Source organism: Thalassophryne amazonica, chromosome 3 (genome assembly GCF_902500255.1).
Source record: "Thalassophryne amazonica chromosome 3, fThaAma1.1, whole genome shotgun sequence".
NCBI classification, from domain to species: Eukaryota; Metazoa; Chordata; class Actinopteri; order Batrachoidiformes; family Batrachoididae; genus Thalassophryne; species Thalassophryne amazonica.
This window is the reverse complement of record NC_047105.1, coordinates 31,763,571-31,788,069: the sequence shown is the minus strand read 5'-3', so window position 1 is coordinate 31,788,069 and position 24,499 is coordinate 31,763,571. Positions and strand designations below refer to the sequence as shown.

The following is a 24,499-nucleotide window of genomic DNA, read 5'->3' as shown; positions in this document are numbered from 1 at the left end:
ATTGATCATATTTAAGATCGAAGCATTAAATAATGGTAGGGCTTCCTTGAGCAGCCTGGTAGGAATGGGGTCTAATAAACATGTTGATGGTTTGGATGAAGTAACTAATGAAAATAACTCAGACAGAACAATCGGAGAGAAAGAGTCTAATCAAATACCAGCATCACTGAAAGCAGCCAAAGATAACGATACGTCTTTGGGATGGTTATGAGTAATTTTTTCTCTAATAGTTAAAATTTTGTTAGCAAAGAAAGTCATGAAGTCATTACTAGTTAAAGTTAATGGAATACTCAGCTCAATAGAGCTCTGACTCTTTGTCAGCCTGGCTACAGTGCTGAAAAGAAACCTGGGGTTGTTCTTATTTTCTTCAATTAGTGATGAGTAGAAAGATGTCCTAGCTTTACGGAGGGCTTTTTTTATAGAGCAACAGACTCTTTTTCCAGGCTAAGTGAAGATCTTCTAGATTAGTGAGACGCCATTTCCTCCCCAACTTACGGGTTATCTGCTTTAAGCTACGAGTTTGTGAGTTATACCACAGATTAAATGCAGTGTTGAGACTGTCATTCTCAGCATCTGTGTGGATGTTAAAATCGCCCACTATAATTATCTTATCTGAGCTAAGCACTAAGTCAGACAAAAGGTCTGAAAATTCACAGAGAAACTCACAGTAACGACCAGGTGGACGATAGATAATAACAAATAAAACTGGTTTTTGGGACTTCCAATTTGGATGGACAAGACTAAGAGTCAAGCTTTCAAATGAATTAAAGCTCTGTCTGGGTTTTTGATTAACTAATAAGCTGGAATGGAAGATTGCTGCTAATCCTCCGCCTCGGCCCGTGCTACGAGCATTCTGACAGTTAGTGTGACTCGGGGGTGTTGACTCATTTAAACTAACATATTCATCCTGCTGTAACCAGGTTTCTGTAAGGCAGAATAAATCAATATGTTGATCAATTATTATATCATTTACCAACAGGGACTTAGAAGAGAGAGACCTAATGTTTAATAGACCACATTTAACTGTTTTAGTCTGTGGTGCAGTTGAAGGTGCTATATTATGTTTTCTTTTTGAATTTTTATGCTTAAATAGATTTTTACTGGTTATTGGTGGTCTGGGAGCAGGCACCGTCTCTACGGGGATGGGGTAATGAGGGGATGGCAGGGGGAGAGAAGCTGCAGAGAGGTGTGTAAGACTACAACTCTGCTTCCTGGTCCCAACCCTGGATAGTCACGGTTTGGAGGATTTAAGAAAATTGGCCAGATTTCTAGAAATGAGAGCTGCTCCATCCAAAGTGGGATGGATGCCGTCTCTCCTAACAAGACCAGGTTTTCCCCAGAAGCTTTGCCAATTATCTATGAAGCCCACCTCATTTTTTGGACACCACTCAGACAGCCAGCAATTCAAGGAGAACATGCGGCTAAACATGTCACTCCCGGTCCGATTGGGGAGGGGCCCAGAGAAAACTACAGAGTCCGACATTGTTTTTGCAAAGTTACACACCGATTCAATGTTAATTTTAGTGACCCCCGATTGGCGTAACCGAGTGTCATTACTGCCGACGTGAATTACAATCTTACCAAATTTACGCTTAGCCTTAGCCAGCAGTTTCAAATTTCCTTCAGTGTCGCCTGCTCTGGCCCCCGGAAGACAATTGACTATGGTTGCTGGTGTCGCTAACTTCACATTTCTCAAAACAGAGTCGCCAATAACCAGAGTTTAATCCTCGGCGGGTGTGTCGTCGAGTGGGGAAAAACGGTTAGAAATGTGAACGGGTTGGCGGTGTACACGGGGCTTCTGTTTACAACTACGATGCAGAAGAACAAAATGCAAAAATGCAGATGCAAAAATGATGCAGAAGAACCCATTTTTATTGTTGACTGTGACTTACATGACTTGTGCTTAATGACATCATTTTCTGGTGTTCTGAATAACTGTTTACTGAGGCTGGACTGTGATGCTTATGTCAACATAAAAAAAGAAAAAATAGCCAATCTGTCTGTGAAAACTACTTGATCCCCATGTCTGCATACTGGGCCAAGGTTATCCATCACCTGCCGGCTGTGTTGATAGAACAGGTTTTGTTTCTCTGAGACCACAACAAGGCCACATCTGTATTGTGGAGTCCTTAAGATGGCTCTGGGGGTTGCTAAGGTCAGAAGACTCTGTGCTTTATGTCTGCTTGCATGTATGTCGGGCTCTCCTCCAGATATTTCTGTTCATGTGTTTATGTGCTTAGACTGCAATTAAACCTTTCTCTCTGCGTCCTATACCGATTCCTTGTGGTCCTTGCTCACTGGTCTCATCTCTTGCTGACATTACCCTGAAAATTCCACACTTGTCAGTTGATATTTTTTTAATTTATAAACAGAAAAGGGACTTACATTTTGGTGTTACACTACTACTTAACAGTCCAACACAAACTTTAAACTGGAGTCCAAAATTGCAACAATGTAGTCCATGATGCCTTGCACTGACTTTGTGTACTACAAAAAAAAAAAGACTGTGTACTTCCTCAGTCCAGTGAAAAATCACATCAGAAATTTGTCCAGCTTTTCATACCTCCAGACAGCTTACAGAGTAGTGGATTTATTTTGTTGTGTTAGAAGAATGAGCAGCGTCAATTACCTCCTTCAAATCGTTGTCCTGTTTAGATAAATCCACCCCTACTAGTGTGAGCACATGCGGTGGTCGGGACGTGCAATAGCACATTTCATATAGCACCAAAACTGCACACTAAAAAAAGAACTATTGCACGGTCAGTGAAACACAACGGCAAATGATATGAGTAATCCATGTCATGTGACATACATCCCACCAATCAAATGACAAGGAGCCACTCAGCCGTTTATATATATATATATATATATATATATATATATATATATATATATATATATATATATATATGAAGTAAGTCCCTTCGGCTGCTCCCTTGTTTGTACTCAGGGGTTGCCACAGCAAGGTGGATCTGCATTTTGAATTGGCACAGGTTTTACACCGGATGCCCTTCCTGAACAAACTCCACATTACATGGAGAAATGTGGCAGGGGTGGGATTTGAACCACCTGGCCACCACCCCTAATATATATATATATATATATATATATATATATATATATATATATTACGGGTGTAATGATTACACAAAAATCATGGTTCGATGCGTACCTTGGTTTTGAGTTCACGGTTCAGTTCATTTTTGGTACAGTATGGGCACAAAATGCAAAACCAAAATTTGCTTGTTTAAACCAACAATTTATTGTAACATTATACTAACAGGAAAATAAAATAACTGCAAAGTGTTGCCTGGTAATAAGTTAAATGTAATGTTCTGAAATACACAAATGTATGGAATACTATAAAAATAAATTCCTAGTAAACAGCTTTTGACAAAACCTTTCCACAAGTAAAGTGCAGCATAACGGTTCCAGCATGAAGCCCTGTTCAATTTTATTCAACCTTCATATTTTTTGCCAGAAAAATTAACTTGTGCAAAACTGCCACACTCTATAAGGATTTTTTAAGAGAAAGAATCCCTTTACTTTTGTACAATTCATTTTATTTTATATCTTTCTGTTTATAATAATAATACTGTGGATGTTATTGTCACACTCACGAGCGCCACTAGCTTAGCTTATGACAAGCTAAAAGTGGACGCTCTCGTTTTGGCCGAATAACTTTCCACAGTTTCTGGGGATTCTGTTAGTACGGCCCGCGACCGATGTGCATGATGAATTCCTGCGCAAAAAGTAGTTCCCAGAAAATTGTGATATATCCCTGTGAGATAATGAGTATATCGCATCTAAATTCATTCTAAAACATAATAAAATTATAAAGATAACTGAAGTTTTAAGAGTGGCTGCAATAAATATTTAAGAAACTTAAAGTTTATGAGCAACTTCACCTGTTATTGCTCAAGAACATTGTAAACATTGACACGATGGAGTTTGATGCGGAAGAGTTCAGAAAGATACGATTGGAATGGTCCGATTACCGTTTACAGTTGGCAAATGTAAGACTTGGGTGTCAACTTTGTTTTAAAGTCAGAACAAGAAGCTGCACTGAAAGAGATATATTTGGGAAGAGACACATTCTGTGTTGTCGCTCCAACGAGAGCAGCACACTGAGCAGGGTGGCGAAAGTAGTCCGGCCTCAACCTGTAGGCGCGAGCTATCTCACAATGCTAAAATAGCAGAGATATCGGTCCAATGAGAGCGGAACTCTAAGGTGCATTATTGTGGCCTTAACTGTTCGTTTAATGTTTGTTATATCTTTTTAAATAAAGTTTTGAAAACAAAAACATTGTGGGAAAGGCAAAAAAGTAAGCAAAACTACCTTAAAAATATAGAACCACAAATAAACTTGATTCTTACTTTGCCAACTTATTTTGCCATTAAAATTGTCCATCACCTATTAAAATAACTTCTCAAGGCCAGGGCTTCTCAAAGTCTGGGGACTATTTAATCACAGCGCAGCAAATGAGATCAGTAGGCTGAGCGAGTCCAAGTAAGGTTTGTGAGCGGAGATATTCCTCTACTCAGTGTTTTACAGATAGTAGAAGTGGGCGATACCAGGAATTTTGGTATTGATCCGATACCAAGTAAATACAGGCCCAGTATTGCCAATATCGATGCCGATACTTTTTCATATTTAAGCTTCATAGACCCAAAAGACCTAGGATAGAATTTCGCCAAACATTGTATGTGACAACAAAATACTTTATGACAATCAACATTTTTGTTTAAAAAAATATCACTCAACACAACTTAAAACAAAATCTCCTGAGGTAGAGGGCTGACTCAAGGAGAGCGCTGAATGGGCGAGCCAGGCTGAGCCTACCTGCATGGCTGTTGGCTGGCGCCGCTGAGCCACATGACGGCGCAAGAAAAGCCCAGAGGGGAGACGGTGTGCTGCTCCTTGTTGTGTGACAGAGCGCAGCGCTGCTCTTACAAAGAGAAAAAAGCTTGAGTATCAATCTTTTTACACGAGGATCAATCAGTATCAATACCAGCGTTGGTATCGATATTAGGATTGATCCACCCATCTCTAACAGATAGGCTGCGGAGGAGGAGGGGGAGACCTGCTGCCACTCGGTGACAACAGAGACTTTCGCTTTTGGTCGCTAAACATCAGAAAAGTCTCCGGTGACGGCAGGAAAAGTAGCTAGACTTGTCGCTAGTCGCTTTTGAGAAAATAAGACAAGAGGGTTTGGAAAGTCACCAAGTTGGCAACACTGAATGTATATATATATATATATACACACACACACACATATGTGTGTGTGCAAAAATCCCCCCAAAACAAACCCTTTCATTGTCATTATGGGGTATTGTGAGAATTTTGAGAGGAGGTGGTATGAATTTCATCCATTTTGGAATAAGGCTGTAACATAAAATGTGGAAAAAGTGAAGTGCTGTGAATACTGTGAAAACCCTCAAACTGAAACCAAATGTGCACATTTTGTCAGGAACAACACTGACATTAGTGTGACCGCAAACAAAAATCTGAATGAACCAGATTTAATAGAGTTTAATTAATTTTCCTCCCATCAGCCACTGCAACATGCTGGGTAGGAAAATGGCAGCTCCACCTCAAAGATGTCACGGGGCTGACAACGGCTTAACAAAACCCAAGACATGCGAGTTTACTCGTACCAGAGTTTGTTTTGGAGACATTTAGTCCTTGTCGGGGACGTCTTGATCCGCGTGTTTGGTGCATCGAGTTTCAATAACAATCCTGCTAAAGTGTCACAATAATTAAGAAACGTATTTACAAGATGTTTATTGGCATCTCCTCTTCACAACAATGAAATAAATTCAGTGTTTATGTTCACACAGCTAAAGACATTATTGTCCTCAAGAAGGTCAATGTCATTTTCTGTGGAAGAACACTGAGGATCACAGAGGTGGGGTTCAGGAACTGGGCTCGTTTTGGGTTCAGTAGGGTGGTTTCCCAAATAAAACTAAGTCAAGTCTCTCGGTGAGCAAACACACAGAGGATGCAAGGACGAGGAGCAAAGAAACATCATCTTCATCTGCTCCTGTTACTTCTTGCCTGACTTCTTGATGCCACTGCCCCCTGCAGGAAAACACAGAAAAACAACAACAGGAACAAAATCACAATCCAAATAAAAGAAAGACACATATAAGCTACGGCAAGGGTTCACAGCCCCTAAAGCAGTTTGGTTCTCCACACCCAGGGATCTGTGTGAAACGTAACACCTTATTATAGTGCAGGCTAATAATCACCGGCCTTGAGGTCCCGGGTCTGAGCATGGTTAAAAAAATAATAACGCCCAGGCTTTTAATCAAGAAAATACAATCCCCACTTTCCTCAAATCAGTGAGTGTTAGTGCTGAACTTCATTTTGTACCTCTGGTACTGGGCTGGTCCAGACTGCTCTGTCCGGTCTACGCGAGGGGTTTTTAATGGGAATGCACTGCGATGGGGCGGGACGTTTTGTCCGACGTGAATGAAAAGCTGTTATACGAAATCCTGTATATATGGCGTTTATTACATAGAAACCCACACAAAAACATTGAGACTTTTGCTTTTGTCTGGTGAGTGACAATATCCAGGTTATACTATGACGGTTTAGGTGAGTTTTACTGATTATAAATACCCACCCACATAATTAATGGGATATATTCCAAACAAGTCCTAATCTTAAAGATTTTATCAAAATCATATTTTTCTTGAAGCATTTTTTTTTTTAACTGTTAGACCAGAATGGACCGGTTGTCTGCCTGGGTGGCTGCCATCCAGGACACAAGGTAATTCCATGTTGTCATCGATGCAGGAAGTGTGTGCTCCCAGGCTTGACTTGATGGTTAAACAGTTATTTGTTTTAGCCGTTAGCATGGTGGCCAAGCCGTTAGTGTGCTTGTTTCTCAATCAGAAGTTCCACTGCTCATTGTCTGTGTAATGTGGAGCTGCACCAGGAAGGGCACCCGGCATAAAACCTGGACCTTGGAGCCTATGCCAGCATGAGTCACTGTGCAACAGTAATCAGTAAACCTCACTCCCCAACAGCTAAAAGGATTGTCCCAGGCTTTAGCCTTCTGGCTAGAGAGTCTGCCTTTCATGCCAGAGATTGTGAGTTCACGTCCCGAGGGGAACGAGTAGAGGGAATCAAAATCAGAAAACAACATAGAATAAGTTGCTACGTCAGCAGTCGTAAGGCATGAGGCAGGCTACACCTTGGACATGATGCCAGTGTACTGCATCTCTTCTTCTTTTTTTTTTTTTTAATTCTTCCTCCAAATTCATTATACCCCATACACAAACTACTGCCACCACATTAGTGCCCAATTTCTTTTAGACTGTATCTCCTGTATTCCACCTGTTTGCACCTTCCTACACTTACTCTTGTAAGTCACCATGAGCTGCTGCTTCTTAAAATAAGTTCAGAACAGCCATTTATGTCAGTTTTGCAAAATCTACTACATCTGCCCTTCCACATTCCTCTCCTTGATACCACAACCGATACCTTACTTCCTTGTCACCTCTGTTTTCTTCACCGACATGCCCACTGAAACCCACTCCAGTCCTTGGGAGCATGTTCTACCACCTCATATAACTCACTCCAGAAATCTTCTTTCTCCATCATCTCACAACCTGGTAATGGAGCTTATGCACTGATGACATTCTTCATCATCCCTTCAATTTCCAATTTCACACTCGTTGCCCTGTCCAACACTGGCTTCACCTCCAACACACCCTTTCTTCAGAAAGACTCCAACACCATTTCTCCGCCCAGCCACACCTGTGATCTAACAGTTTGAACCCACCTCCGATGCTCCTGGTCTTACATCTCTTCCACTTGATTTCTTCATCATGTAAATGTTAAGCAATAACTCTGCGATAAATAAGTTTGCATTTCTGAAGCAGATCAAAAGAAGAAGGGTTGGGGAGCTCATTCACATGCTGTCAGTCTGATGTAATGTAAGGTGTTTAAATGCCCCCCACTCCCAATTTTTTTTAATTTGCATTTTCCGTATCATCCCAACTTTTTCTAAATTGCGACTGTGCGGTTACTTTCATTTTTTTGTTACTCCAACATGGTTAATCAGTCACCAGAGTCATTTGTACACTTCCTTACCTAGAGGCCCCTTCCCTGAAGCTTTGGCCTTCAGTGCCTCCATGGCCTTCTGCTCCTCCTTCTGTTTCTGTTTAAAGGCCACATCATCCTGCAAGATGGACACAAGGTTAAAGTTCTCTGGCTTTCTTTAGACTGCCTGTTCAAATCAGATTTCACAGACTGACCGTCCACATCACATGTAGGAAGTGATTAAATCTGATCTGCATCTCCTGTGGAGATGTGGCTACGGCTGTCACTCAAGGACAGGAGGGGAGTTACTGGGATCATAAAAATGACTTTACAGTCTCTTTTAAATAAAGGGGGGGGGGGGGTAACAGAAACAGGTTGGGAAACACAGCTGTAGCATGTGATGCACCCCAAGTAATGCGATTTACCTCATCCAGGTCTTTGGTCTGTTTTTTGGGTGTTTTCAGTGGCTTCTTTTTCCCACCTGAAGACAGAGAAGAACAAAAACCATTAACATCTGTGGGAGGAGCTTCATGAAAATACTGGTGTCACTTGAGTCATAGATTTTTGTCTAAATTTTTCATTGAAAAACTGACTGATTTACTACAACAAAAAAATTGTGTGAACCTATCTATCCATATTTCCTTCTGCACCTGAATAACTTCACTACATCAGAGCTGGGCAAGATTCACTCTGGTCCATGATAAAGTTGGATCGCTCACCCAGACCATGCTGTGAGTCTGTAATCTCCCTTAACTGAATTCTTTTGGTCTGAAACCTGCTACTAAGACTAGGCGACGTGTAAGCAGGGGAATAGAGAACCAGTTCCACTTGTATTAGTCAGACATGATCAATTCCTCTTATCAATATCAGCACTCTTTTTGCAAACTGCGAGCTTATTTTAGAATAATTCCTGGTACACACTGAGTGGCACTTAGGTGCTTTTTTTTTTTTTTTTTTTTTTTTTATTAAAATGGAGAAGCTGTAGCACTTTGCCTATTTTAAATTCCAAATTGGAAGCTATTTCCTGCAACTTCATAGGCAGAACACACTAGGAAAAACACCATCTGGGGAAAAAAAAGAGATTCTGTTTGGTTGCTCACAAATTGAAATAAATAAAAATAATTAAGAATAAATAAAATACCATGTAAATATTGATCTTGCTCATTTATTGTTGTATTTGTATGAGTGCTTTGTTATGCTTCACAAATGTATTTATTTATTTATTTTGCACACTAATAAATTAACTGTCGTGTAAACGTAGCCAGTGATAAATCAACAACTAGTTATCACTGGCCACGTTTACACGACCATAATAATCAGATAACTGTTAGTAATCAGATAACTGCAATAATCTGATCTCTGGCGTTTACATGCACTTCAGTAATCCAATAATTTGTTTTACATGATTTCAGTTCATTAGTTTAATTTCTTTGAAAATGCAGAAAGAAGAAAGGGCGGCTCTTGAAGAAAAAGCAAACTGAAGAAAAGTGCACTCTCTCAAATTCAATTTCAACAGGGCTTTATTGGCATGGGAAAAATTTACACTGGCAAAGTAAGTGTGACATAAAACAACAAATACAGGAATGTCTGTCTCCCTCTGTCTCCGGCAGAGTTGATGTCCTCGTGCCCGAAATATGACGTCACTGTTTTAGGAAACTCAGCTCAACTTTAATATATTTGTCTCTAAACCGCATAGATGGCAGAGAAATTTGCTCTTTAGAACCCTGAAACAACACAGGGGCATTGAAGGATGCTTGGGCATCCTGTCCAAATTAATTTTTTTTTTTTGGACACACAGTGGACTCTCAGAACTTTGATCTGATGAAGGATGCTACGAGGCCTGATGAAGCAGCAGGTCGTCCTGCTGCACCTCTAGCAATGTGACCAACAACTGCTTTTACACATGCAAATATGTAAAGCACTAAAATATATCTATTTAATGGTTTAAATGTACCAAAGAAATCAGAGTATTAGAGAGACATCCAGGTGTGTTAATCCAATTTCTCATAATCAGATAACAGTCATTATCGGATAAGGCATATCGGATTTTGCTGTTTACATGACCAATTTAATAATCGGATAACGGCCAATGATCAGACAGCAAACACATTTTTCTGTGCATTTAAAAGGGGCCACTGCTGTCTCACAGTGCCCAGGTTCGCTTCCAACCTGGTCATGAATTTATGAGGTGCAGTTGATGAAAACACGTGTTTTCCTCTGATACATGAAGTGTATTGTGGTTAATGTTTTCCACAGATCATCACATTGGTGATTAAAATGGATTGAGAACATTATCCAAACTATTGTGAAGTACTGCAAGGTCTTTTCTTGCACCTGCAGGGGTGGGGTAGGGAAAGGGGCAAATTCATATCATGTAAGCATCCTCCACATTGGCGTAAAAGAGGTCCAGTATTCTATTGTCCCTGGTTTTACATGTGACGTACTGCGTGAACGTGGGGAGGGTGGTGGGGAGGGAGGCGTGATAAAAGTCCCCGGTAATAAGGAGGAGCATGTGTGGGTGTTGCGTCTGCAGCCGCGTGACTGTGCTGTGAATCCGCTCACAGGCAGCGGCGGCATCCGCAGAGGGACAAATATACGTGCAGAGCGGAATCACACTTCCAAACTCCCATGGGAGATAGTACAGCCTCATGCTCACTGCAAGTAGCTCCACGTCCGAGGAGCAGATCTGGTCTTTCACGTGAATATGAGTTGCGCTGCACCATCTCTCACTCACATTATAACAAGTTTCCACTGTATCATGTGCCATTTATATAACGACCGAGTGGATACTTGTCATTTGATTGGTGCTTTGTATATCACGTGACATGGATTATTCGTCCCATTTGTGTTGCATTGCATTTAGAGTGCAAATTTGGTTCCATACGTTTGGTACCATTGCACTCTGCACACACACATGCAAACGCGCACACACAACAAATCCACTGCACTGTAAGCCATCTGGAGGCTGTTAGCAGGAAGTTAGAATGAAAAGATAGACTAATTTATGATGTGATTTTTTTCCCCGCACTGTCGTTTTTTTGGGGGGTTTTTTTTGGTAGTACACATGCGCACAAACATCGTCCCGGTTGTGTGAGGATGCACAGAACACGCACACGGGACAATGACACAAGCAGGACTACAATTTGATTAAGCTAACTGACGGTGCTAGTTCTTGTAACATACACAGAAAATCCACTCCACTGTAAGCCATCTGGATGCATGAAGAGCTGTTCAGATGAAAAGGTGAAAAGCTGACGTGATTTTTGGCTGAACTGAGGAACTACACAAAGTCTTTTTCTTTTTTCTTTTGGAAGTACGAAGTCAGTGCTCAGCATCATACGTCACATTCTGGACTCGCATTTAAAGTTTGTGTTGGACTTTAGCAGCAGCGGAACACCAAAATGTAAGTCCCTTTTCTGTTGTTTCTAAATTAATAAAATATCAAAATGACAAGGATCTATTTTATCTGTAATATAAAACAAATAATGAATGTTTTTACATTCTTTCAATGGAATGAATATTCGCCTCAATGGTATGTTCCAGCTTTCACCTCATGAAATATTTGTACCACTGAACTCAAACATTCATTATTTGTATACTGTTCAATTGTGCAATATTATATTTTACTGAGTGACAATAAATATTGTACAGATGATAAGTACATATACAGATACTTGACAACTGACGTGTATGGTGAAAATTGAGGCAAGTTCATCTAAAAATTTGATGTTTTCTGTCAATTTTTTCCTCATTACCCCAGACAACAAACAAAAGTAATTTACCCTTTGTGACAGAAAGATTTCCATTTTAGACAAAATGTTTTGACACTCTACAAATTTAATGCAGACATTTTTGTCATTAATTTTATATAACTTATACAATAACATTATTGTAATCCAACAAGCCCGTGACAGTCAGCCAGTTTCCTGAACAAGACTATGTACTTATGCTTTAAATGGATATCATGATTATGGAGAACATGAAACGGTACAAAAGAATGTTTTATAGATTTGGATCTCAGAGCAATAGCACACGGACAACAGCATTACCATCGCAAGGCAAAACTCTGTATTTTGTGGCCAAAATGCTTGTGAATATATTATCTGGGTTTTTAGACATTGTTATTGTGTTGTATGTAAACATGCGAGAAGCTCAGGTTGTTCCTCTGTTATTTTCAATGGGAATTGCAGGGCTGTGAAATGAAAATTGTAAAATTCGAGGAAAATTTGGGCGTCTGGGGGGGCGCAGCTCCCCAGGAGCCGGGGTCTAGGGTCTTGTAGGGCCCCAGAAACCAAATTAAATTTTCATCTACTGATACATTTTCAACATCTCCTGGAAGAACAAATCTCAAAATTACTGCATTTGAACCGTCAATGATCATGTTGAAAGAACAGAATATAGCATGGAAGTAGGACCTGGTATGATTTTAATTGTAAACCAAATTATGCATTAACTCAGAACATTTAAACTACATGAAATTCATGAACACTGAAAAGACTGTTAAACCATGTCAAAAACCACCGCTAAAAGCTTGTAGAATATTTCAAAAATCATGGTTAAAATATCAATAACATACCTTATAGTAAAAAAGCCACACATTCTTGTGTAATTTCCTGTAAATCCACTCAAAGCCATATTAATGTAGACTTTTTTCCCATGAAAAAAATCTACATTAATAAAAACTAATTTACATTGTTGTGTAAATTCATGTAGCCTTAATTCATTCAAAGCCACAATGTCTTTTTTTTTTTTTTTCAATGAAAGAAAGTCTACAACCCCTGGCAATAATTATGGAATCACCGGCCTCGGAGGATGTTCATTCAGTTGTTTAATTTTGTAGGGAAAAAGCAGATCACAGACATGACACAAAACTAAAGTCATTTCAAACGGCAACTTTCTGGCTTTAAGAAACACTATAAGAAATCAGGAAAAATAATTGTGGCAGTCAGTAACGGTTACTTTTTTAGACCAAGCAGAGGGAAAAAAAATATGGACTCACTCAATTCTGAGGAATAAATTATGGAATCACCCTGTAAATTTTCATCCCCAAAACTAACACCTGCATCAAATCAGATCTGCTCGTTAGTCTGCATCTAAAAAGGAGTGATCACACCTTGGAGAGCTGTTGCACCAAGTGGACTGACATGAATCATGGCTCCAACACGAGAGATGTCAGTTGAAACAAAGGAGAGGATTATCAAACTCTTAAAAGAGGGTAAATCATCACGCAATGTTGCAAAAGATGTTGGTTGTTCTCAGTCAGCTGTGTCTAAACTCTGGACCAAATACAAACAACATGGAAGGTTGTTAAAGGCAAACATACTGGTAGACCAAGGAAGACATCAAAGCGTCAAGACAGAAAACTTAAAGCAATATGTCTCAAAAATCAAAAATGCACAACAAAACAAATGAGGAACGAATGGGAGGAAACTGGAGTCAACGTCTGTGACCGAACTGTAAGAAAACGCTAAAGGAAATGGGATTTACATACAGAAAAGCTAAACGAAAGCCATCATTAACACCTAAACAGAAAAAAACAAGGTTACAATGGGCTAAGGAAAAGCAATCGTGGACTGTGGATGACTGGATGAAAGTCATATTCAGTGATGAATCTCGAATCTGCATTGGGCAAGGTGATGATGCTGGAACTTTTGTTTGGTGCCGTTCCAATGAGATTTATAAAGATGACTGCCTGAAGAGAACATGTAAATTTCCACAGTCATTGATGATATGGGCCTGCATGTCAAGTAAAGGCACTGGGGAGATGGCTGTCATTACATCATCAATAAATGCACAAATTTACGTTGATATTTTGGACACTTTTCTTATCCCATCTATTGAAGGGATGTTTGGGGATGATGAAATCATTCTTCAAGATGATAATGCATCTTGCCATAGAGCAAAAACTGTGAAAACATTCCTTGCAAAAAGACACATAGGGTCAATGTCATGGCCTGCAAATAGTCCGGATCTTAATCCAATTGAAAATCTTTGGTGGAAGTTGAAGAAAATGGTCCATGACAAGGCTCTAACCTGCAAAGCTGATCTGGCAACAGCAATCAGAGAAAGTTGGAGCCAGATTGATGAAGAGTACTGTTTGTCACTCATTAAGTCCATGCCTCAGAGACTGCAAGCTGTTATAAAAGCCAGAGGTAGTGCAACAAAATACTAGTGATGTGTTGGAGCGTTCTTTTGTTTTTCATGAATCCATAATTTTTTCCTCAGAATTGAGTGATTCCATATTTTTTTTCCCTCTGCTTGGTCTAAAAAAGTAACTGTTACTGACTTCCACAATTTTTTTTCCTGATTTCTTATAGTGTTTCTTAAAGCCAGAAAGTTGCCATTTGAAATGACTTTAGTTTTGTGTCATGTCTGTGATCTGCTTTTTTTCTACAAAATTAAACAACTGAATGAACATCCTCCGAGGCCGGTGATTCCATAATTTTTGCCAGGGGTTGTAGATTAATGAAAGAAAAAAAGGCACATAATCTTAACTGTTTGTTGTGATTTGGCGCTATATAAATAAAATTGATTTGATTTGAAATCCTGTTTGAACAGCACAATGTTTATTTTCCAGAGAGAGAAAAAAATTCTTACCAGTTCACTTTTCCCGTTCATCTTTCAGGTGTGTTGATGAAGCCAGTAACAATTCCACGGATTCTTGTCCTTATCAGACTTTTTCAAACCGTCTTTCTCGCCATCTTCTCTCTGTCTGATGTCGCTCTGTGACACAGACATGCTGCAAAATTCTTCTTTTAAAAACTTGAAAGCTCTAAAACTGTGCGATGTCCACATGCTACATTTAGCTAAGCTTCGCACAGGAGCCACACAGTGTCACCGCAGCAACCAACCAGTCCTGCTTTACGACAACTGTCGTAACAGCCAGGCTTTGAGTGGCATTTATTCTCCTCGAAACTCCGCAGATTCGAGGAAACTGATATGTATCTGTAACACACAGATCAGTGTCCGCGGACTTATAAAACTTGTATGATGTCATAAAAAAAAAAAAGAACGCTTTGCGATAAGCATTTTAAAAACTCAGTAACGATCATGAATAAAGAGTACAACATACACCACCCTGCCCATGATGAAATCCGCGGAATCCAGCGGATCCGCTGAGTTTTCACAGCCCTGGAATTGCTGTGAGCCGCAATCGCTTCCTGTTCATGTTGTTCTAGGGGAAAGTAAAGTAAAGTAAAGTAACACCCTGCTTATTGTCCTTTATAGCACTGCTTGTCCTGTTTGTTCCAGAGTAATATATAAGATGTCTGAAATTCGGTTTGCATTTATGAAGTTCCACGCAGGTTAAATGTAGCAGACACGGAATATTTGTTTTAGCAAGTTTTCAGGGTCTCACGCAGTAGTCTCTTATAAATGTTACGAAAAGCATAAAAATTTACATTTTGGTAGTATAAAGGTCATTTGCAATTGTTGTCATGTGGTTTCTCAATGTTATTTTGACTGCAATGCCTCTCTGGTGCGCAAGGGATTATGGGATATCTCAACAGGGATAATGCATTGTGGCCTAACAGTGTGTCATCAGCAAATTATTGGCTATATTATAATACAAAATGGACAAAATGCAATGAAATGGAGCAAAATGGGGACTGATAATTAAATGCAACAAAATGGAGGGAAATGGGGTGCGACGATTTACCCAGACTGACCCCAACTGACTCCAAATATTAGTAAATTAAGTGATTTTATTTTTTGGTGGGGTTTTGCAGCATTTTGTAAATGCGCTCCTTATTTAAAACAGGCAGGTGTGCCATCTGGTGTTCAAGAGATCAAACTTCATCCGAGAGGTTTACATGATTAGATTATCTTAGATTAAACAGAACTTTATTGATGTATTCACCGTTTCACAGTTGTGAATCTCGCGGTCCGTGACTCACACAAGAGGTCAGTTTCAGCAGCGTTCTGGTTCAGGGCACAATATACACAAACCTCCTGAAGTATGGACAAGACAACATTGGGGCATGGCAGAAGTCCATCACAGGTGTTACACCTCCTTTAGATAAACCTCTCAACTTGGGAGAACGTGTCATCATCATAATCGTTGGTGAACTCACTGGATCAACGCCATCCACATCCTTGCTAGCCATTATTTACATACACTGTGAGACGCTGGAACTCTACTGGTGCCGTAGTGCATTCTGGGAAGTGCAGGGAGTCGCCAGGGGGATTATGGGAAACATTAAAGTACTGAATACATACATGTACATAAAGTTTCACTCCATTTCATTACATTTTACCCCCATTTCAATGTTAACAGTCCCAATTTCTTTACATTTCGTATTTTAGAATGGCCCGTAATGCAATTCTGGTCCACCCAAAGTATACTGAATACAAAAAGAGAGATTAACTCTAGTTTAACAGTTTAGTTCTTTATACTTTAATGACATTTCTTTGGCAATATATTTTTTGAAGATAAGCGTTTTTTTTATTGCATTATTTCTCGTTCATAGGAGAAGTTTCCAAAGAAATCTCTGATTTTTTAAACTATTTTTTTTAAAGAGAGACATCCGTAACAAACGCTGTTAGCAGCTAACGGTTAGCCAGCTAACACTGTATGGCCATACTTAACATGGTGTAAAAACAGAAATATTACACGATAATGTACGTGTGTGAGGGGGTGAAACCACCTCACCTTCCCTGCCGGACATGATTCCTGCCCGTTAGAGTTGTTGACAGGAGCGAAATAAAAATGTTTGTAAGAAAATATCAGATAGCAACCGTCTTTCTAACCGGCGCTGTGAGGACCCTGTGACCTCTGACCTGGAAACAGTACTGCTGTTATCTGCCTGACCGCAAATACAACTAACACTCAGTTAGCTTCATCCGTGTTTGATGTTCGCTTTGACCGGTAAGATCGAGATGATTGTAGTCGTTACAGGTTCAGATGTCAGACAGCGTTAAACTACATAAAAGTCACTTTATGTTGGATGTTAGCATTCTCGGTTAATAAGCTAGTCGGGCTGAACTTCTGCTAACCTCCGAAAGAGAAACGTACAAGAAATATTTTAAAGGCTGTAACTTTTTAGAATTACCTCTGTCAGGAGATTATCACGTTATTGAGTGTGGTGGGGAAAACTGAACGATTTGAGAAATCAAATGAAATTAAACTATAGAGTCAGATCGAAACATTTCTGCCACAGTGACATCTAGTGGCCATCGTGTGCGTTTCATTTGCAAAGACTCAAAAAGTCAAATTCAAATGTGGATTTTTCATTCTGTATGAACTTTTCATGATGTGTATGGGGCATTTCATTTGATATGATTCATTTATCAATAAAATGTGTATGTATATAAAGGTCATTGCAGAGACACAGTCAGTTAAAAGTATATATCCATTGTTGTCCCTATTCATTTATTTATTCATTCATTCAGTCTGGGTCACAGTGGCAGTAGACTAAGCATCTTATCCCACACTTCCCTATCCTCAGCCAAGTCCTCTAATTCTTCCTGGGGAGTCCTGAGGTGTTCCCAAGCCAGTTGGGAAATATAATCCCTGCCAGTTGGATATGTGTGGAAGACCTCCCCAGGGACACAACCAGTGGACATCCTCACTAGATGTCTGAACCACCTTGGCTGGTTCCTTTCTATGAGTCCTTCACAGATGGTTGAACTTTTCACCCTGTCTCGGAGTGTAAATCCAGATACCACACAGGACTCTCATTTTAGCCCCTTGTATATGCTACCTTTTTCTTTCGATCATTAACCAAAGTTCACGACCATAGCTGAATATAGAAGTGTAAGTCACGAGTCCTTTCTCCTCTACAATGGCCTTAGACTCAGCCCCAATCCCCACATGTGGACAAGACCCCTTAGAAAAAAAAAAAATCCTGTTTAAGGCACAATAAAAGATGGTATAAAAGCTAAAGATAAATGTTTTAGTGTTTATTGACCTTAAGAAAAGCTATACCAGGATAATGATAATATATTTTCTGTAGTTTACATTTTATTGTTTGTATGGAGTGTTTGTGCATACTTGTTGATAATTTGTGTTGTTTTTTTTTTTTTTTTATAAAAATAATCTGTTTGAATGTGCTAAGACTAAAAACCCTATTCCACAGAGCACCGTTCTTTCCTGTTTCATCCCAAATAGCAAATTGAGGTGCGTTTTGAAGCATCACAGTAACTTTTTGAGCAATCTTGAACAAACTTGGTATACGGAGTAGTTGGGTGATTCTTTAACTACGGGCACTATTGGCCTTGTAAATGTAATTTCCACCACACCATTGCCTTACAATATAAAGCGCCTTGGTGCTCTGATGTCACTGTTTATCTCCATAGAAACTACCCAAACAATCTTTCATACAAACTGTTTAAAGGGACATTACAGTGTTGTGGTGGAAATTACAGCAATAGTGTGGGACAACTACATTTTGTTTAAAAAAAATCACAACAGTTGTATGACATTGAATACCCCAATTATGTTTTGATTATTTTACTGATATTTTATTGATATATTTTAAAACATTAGAAAAAACATTTCTTTACCATTCATTTTTATCATTGAAGATCAAAAGTCTGGGTGTGGGACAAGCACAAAATGGCAATATTTGCATATAATGATGCTGAAAAAAGGTGAAAAAGTCATCATAGACTACTAGAACAAATTTCTTAACACACTTTCATTGTAAAGATAACTATAAAAGTGTGAAATTTCCCCTTTTTTCTGTTTTTCATACAATATGATCAAAGGACATAATAAGTGCCTGTAGTCTAAGAATCACCCAGTTACGTCCATCATCTGCATCAGTTTTGAAATTAGAGTGAAATTTTTGAGCTGTTCAAAAATGTCATCCCAATTTGCCAAATTACGCGGCCCCCGCTTTGTCTTAACAACTTCAGTCTTGTTCAAATGTTTTTAAATGGGGTTGTCCTAGTAAGCAAACAAAAGCAGTGTTTGTTGCAGTTCTGGCTGAGAGTGCAGCTGGGTACTGTAGTGTGGAGCCACTTGATAAGGCAGCTAGTTACCAGGTTGCACTTTATAAGCTAGGCTGAGAGGAGGCATGCTGGAGTAAGCCATTTGCCAGTTGCTCTGGGGGTTGGTAAGGTTAGATCTTGGTAAGGCAACCTTGTGATTTGGTGCTATATAAATAAAACTAAATTGAAAAAGTTGAAATTTTTGTACTTTTTTTTTCCTTTGATTGTGTGAGATCGTAATAGAACCTGTGGAATAGGGGTGTATGGTGATTTTACTCAAAAGCTACTGCTTTGGAGATCATCCTCATCAACTATTCATACTTTCTATCACTAATTCTGTTTCAACTCTTACATCCAGAGTTGTCAGTTCAGTGTAAAATTCAGAGGTTCAGTTAGGAATGAGCAGAATATTATAGATCAGATGGATTCTGCAAAGTAAATAAACAAACAAGTAAATAAAAAGACCGTGTCAACACAGTTCATAAATTGAGACAAGACTTTGTGAACATCTGAATTTTTGAGTTGTGTTTAAATATTTTTGAAAGTGAGAGATGTGACGTTACAATTCATAACAGCTCAAGACGATAATAAATCATTTATTTTGGGCTCCATCTTGGAACCGTGAGCCAACTCTTCATCGCAAGGATATTAGAAGGGTCTAGAGCAGGGGTGGGCAATCATGTGCCATAAAGGGCCGAGACACTGCAGGTTTTCCATGCAACCAATCGCCTCAGCAGGTGATTTCATTAAAGATCAGGTGTTTCAGCAGGTGATTTCATTGACAACCAGGTGTTTATGTTCAGAGCAGAAGCTCATCAGCAACCCACCTGCTGAGGTGATTGGTTACACCGAAAACCTGCAGTGTCTCGGCCCTCGACGCCCACCCCTGGTCTAGAGAGTATAACCCAACAGTCTACATATGTTTTGTGGACTTGGAAAAGGTGAACGACCGAGTCCCTTGAGGTGTCCTGTTGGGGGGGCACTGCGGGAGAATGGGGTACCAGAATCACTGCAACGTGCCATCTGGCCTCTATATGACCAAAGCAGAAGCTGTTTCCACATTCTCAGCATTGCATCAGACCTGTTTCCGGTGGGTGTTGGACTCTGCCAGGGCTGCCCCTTTATACCAATCCTGTTTGTGATGTTCATGAACAGGATTTCAAGGTGTAGTCAGGGTCTAAACTCTGGAAGGTGTCCAGTTTGGTGACCTCAGAGTTGCATCCCTGTTTTTGCAGATGTGTTTCTGTTGGCTTCATCTGGCAGTGACCTCCAATCTGCACTGAACAGGTTTGAGGCCAAATGTGAAGTGACTGAGATGAGACTCAACACCTCCAAATCTGAGACCACGGTCCTCTGTCGGAAAATAGTGGATTGTCCCATCTGGGTCAGGAGAGAGTTGCTGCCCTAAATGGAGGCATTTATGTATCTTGGGGTCTTCTTCATGAGTCGTGGCAAATTGGAGCATGGGATTGGTAGATGGATTGGGGCAGTGTCTGATGTTTTATGGGTGCTGTACTGGACCATCGTGATGAAGAAGGAGCTGAGTCAGGAGGTGAGACTCTCAATTTACCGCTCGATTTATGCTCCTATCCTCACCTGTGGTCATGAACTTTGGGTGATGTCTGAAAGAATACGATTGCGGATACAAGCAGCAGAAATTAGATTCCTCCATTGGGTATCTGCACTTACACTCTGGGACAGGGTGAGCAGCTCATCTATCCAGGAGGGACTCTGAGTAGAGTCGTTGCTTCTTCACATCGTAAGGAGCTAGATGAGGTGGTTCCAACATCTGGTGGGGATGCCCCCCAGGTGGTCTCCCTCGGGAGATCTTCCAGGCACATTCAACTGAGGAGAGACCCAGGGGAAGACCTAGGACATGCTGGAGGGGTTATATCTCCAAGATGGCTTGGGAACACCTCAGGAGTTACAGGACTTGGCTGAGGATAGGGAAATGTGGGATGAGCTGCTTGGTTTGCTGCCACCGTGACCTGCTCCCAGAAAAAAGGTTGAAGATGAGTGAGCGAGTGAATAGTTTCTTTGACTTAACTTTTGTTTGTCAATCAAAAGGATACAGTCCAACTTCATTCATTCACCAGACGGGGAAAAATCACCTGGAATGTTTCGGAGCAGTCGGTGATGAACGAGGGCCGTTTAGCCCAGACACGTGACTTCTTTCTTTTGATGAAAACTGTTATGAAATACGCATCACAAAGATTTTTAAAACATTCCCAAACACTTTCAGGTTTGCTGACATCGGTCACAACTGGAAGGTTGTTCTGCACCTTTGGAGTAACTTTGACTTTGATTCCACAGAAAATGTTTCCTGATTATTCATAAATTTTCTGTCTTTGTTTTCTTCGCCCTTCGTCTGTTGCCAGGTGTCTGATACAGCCTCCGCTGGAAGTGAAACTCTGTGGGCTTTTAATCTACATTTCTGACTGCTCCATCTGTCTATGAGGTACTTGTAAGAAAGTGTTTCTCCAAGAAACCGGAAACCAAGTGCCAAGATTCAGAATTTACTGTGAGGGGAAATAATCCCAATCCAGCACAACTGTGTCCAGAATGGTCTGAAAATGTAGTCAGGTTAGTGGCGGCTGGTCCATAGGGGGCACTGGGGCACCGCTTTCTCAGGTGTGGAGGTGAAAAATTAAATCTATATATATATATATATATATATATATATATATGTGTGTGTGTGTGTTAAAGTATTATCAATGTCAGTTTTACTTACTAGTGTGCCTACATGTAATCTGAATCAGAGTCATTTTTCATAGATTCGAGACAAGTTTGCCAAAGATGCAGTAGAGGTTCAATCTGTGAAGGTCATGTTCAGTGATGACTGACCTTGACCTTATTTTGAAGGTCATACAGCCAAGAACAGCACTGTACTCTCAATAACTTTTCAAAGAAATAACACAGGTTGAGCAAATGGGGGGCAAGGATCCATCTCTTGGAGCTCCAGGTCAAGTTCATTGATGAAGAACCTTCACCTAGTTTTGATAGTCACAGATCCAAAAATTGTGCACCTGTACCATGAACAATGACCTCTATAAATTTTCAGGTATTCCATTTGCATCAAGGAAGCCACCCCTGAAGATCTAGGTCACGTTCCTGCTCCAGTGCTGTAGCCTTCATGCCCTTTTCAGCCAGACGTCCTTATGTTTCCTGAATCAGTAAAATCGTGACTTACACACACATTGTTGCTGGTTACCTTTTATCTCTGACTGTTGTCTCCCCAATAAAAGCTTGTAAAATAGTGATAATTATGATGCAGTTTAAAGTTGATTTGTTCTTCTTATTATAACATGGCTGCATGAAATCATTGCCCACTCACAAACAGGTACAGGGCTGCACTCATTTCTGTGACGGGGGGAGGGGGGCACAAGGCCTTTAGGACAATATCACATGTTATAATTAGACAGAGTAAAGTTGTGTAATTTAAACAGACTTACGTACAGTATAGTAATTGGAAAAAAATTATCTTCAAAAAATAGAAGAAAAAATGAAAAGCATATTTTAAAGTTCTGGATTAGGAGTGTAAACATGCCTATATTTGTTGTAGATAAAATTTCATTGGGTATCTGAGGTACAGGTCTAACAGAGTTCTTAAAGCAAACATGTCAAATGAATTTGCAAAACATATGGTCATTGGGTACAAAGAAAACAGGATGTAAACAAATCAGTAAATTATCAATATAGAATTTGTTATGGAATTTTAACTGAGCATAAATATTCTGCAACATATTCAAATATAAAAGTTTAGTGTTTGTATAGAATATCACACTGACTTCCTTGATTCCAAATTTCATGGGATTTGAGCCACTGGCTAAAAAATGACAGTGACAGTGGTAAGGGAAAAACTCCCTCTGATGATTTGAGGAAGAAACCTCAAGCAGACCAGACTCAAAGGGGTGACCCTCTGCTTGGGCCATGCAACAGACACAGTTTACAATACAATTTACAAAACAAATAAAAAGTAAATGTTGCTGGTGTGCAGGACAGGAGGGTTGCAGAAATAGACACCACACCCATCTCTGGATGGAGCTGCACCTCAAACAGACAGAAAAAAACAGAATCAGACAGACAACAAATACAGTATAATTTGTCAGCATTAAGCAACAAGAAAAACAGAAGAAATACTAAGGTGATCACTGGCCACAAGCCCTAAGCTTCACTAAAAGACCCAGAATTTAGATAAAGCTGGGGCTGCGGCACGCTCCGTTTACTAATAAAATGAATTTAAAACAGTAAAAAGCATAGAAACATACTATGCCAGTATGGTAACCATACTAAAGGGCTAGCATACCCAATGAGAGCAAGAACATAGGCCACAGTGGTAAGAAAAAATTTCCCTCTGGTGATACTAAGGAAGAAACTTCAAGCAGACCAGACTCAGAAGGGTGACCCACTGCTTAGACCAGGGGTTTTCAAAGTGTGTGAGAGTGAGCTCCCCCTCAGAGAACAAATGAATAGCTGCGCCCCCAACAACACACATACATACAATTTCAATATCTTTATGTGTTTCTTTTTATTCTTTTACACATCTTAAACACATTTTAAAAGTGTTTGTGTGTTTTTAAGGAACTGTCTATATATTTACACAGTTTACAGCCTTTGTAAACATTTTAAACATGTTTTTAAAGAACTTTCTATTCTATTTTTACCTTTTGTCATATTTTAAGCATAATTTATTAAAACATTTAAACATCTCTGTGTTTTAAACATTTTTGGCATAACTAACACATTTTAACATAAATAATAAAGGATGCGTTTTGATAAGATTTTATTTATCGGTTCTGCTTATCGATCCGATTCCTTATTGATTCCCTTATCAATACCTCCTGTGATTTTGCTGTGTACTAAAAGTAGGCTTTAAAAGTTTTATATGTCAATAACATTTTATTGAGTCTTAAAGTAAATCAATATGAAATTGGTCACTGGATCCTTGATCTCTGGACATAAATAAAAATAAACAAAATCTGTAGTTTTTCTCAAAAGCATTTCCTTTCAGACTTTAATGGCATGAATCTAACTCCATACCTCTGAGCTGAGCTCAGCCGGCTGCATCAGTGTAACTCATAGAGAACGCAGGACGTCTCATTTTGGGAGGTTGCTGTTTGTATTACAAAGTATGGAAAGAGGTGTCATTTAATTTAAATGGTGATTCTCTTTGAAGTTATTAATTCTGGCTGGACTCTAACTTGACTCGGCAGAGAGCGGCACAGCATTTGGAGCTCTACAAATGGAATGGAGGACGATTCTCATTTCTTGCCCGCAACAAGACAAGAGTCCAAAAGTGACTCATGATTAACATTCTTAAATGGCTTTGAGAGGGGTTAAGAAGCAGACTTGCTGCTTCTGAAAAGCAGCGCAGCAGTGAACCAACGATGCAGTGGATCAGAGCACTGCTTCATTGCTTCAAGCTTGAAGAACAGCCACTAGAGAAGCAGTTGATTGCAGACCTGCTGCAGGGTCTGCAATCAACGTAACGAAATGATCATTTTCCCGATAAAA

The 24,499-nt window shown here is 39.7% G+C and overlaps 2 protein-coding genes across 3 annotated transcripts in view; one reads left to right on the top strand and one right to left on the bottom strand.

The window, feature by feature from the left end:
- Nucleotides 1–5,769: 5,769 nt before the first annotated feature.
- On the bottom strand, nucleotides 5,770–16,833 carry tma7 (translation machinery associated 7 homolog). The gene is made up of 4 exons (XM_034165999.1): nucleotides 16,704–16,833; nucleotides 8,479–8,534; nucleotides 8,105–8,192; nucleotides 5,770–6,082 (listed from the first exon to the last, which is right to left on the bottom strand). Exons 1-4 carry the CDS (start codon nucleotides 16,717–16,719, stop codon nucleotides 6,048–6,050), a joined length of 195 nt encoding a protein of 64 aa, XP_034021890.1. The 5' UTR covers nucleotides 16,720–16,833; the 3' UTR covers nucleotides 5,770–6,047.
- ccdc51 (coiled-coil domain containing 51) overlaps nucleotides 16,831–24,499 on the top strand; it is a 27,579-nt gene continuing 19,910 nt past the window's right edge. For both annotated transcript variants that reach the window (XM_034165998.1, XM_034165997.1), the window contains exons 1-2: nucleotides 16,831–16,919; nucleotides 21,364–21,443. In XM_034165998.1, the coding sequence (XP_034021889.1) occupies nucleotides 21,439–21,443 (5 nt within the window). In that variant the 5' untranslated portion in view covers nucleotides 16,831–16,919; nucleotides 21,364–21,438. The remainder of the gene's footprint in view (nucleotides 16,920–21,363; nucleotides 21,444–24,499) is intronic.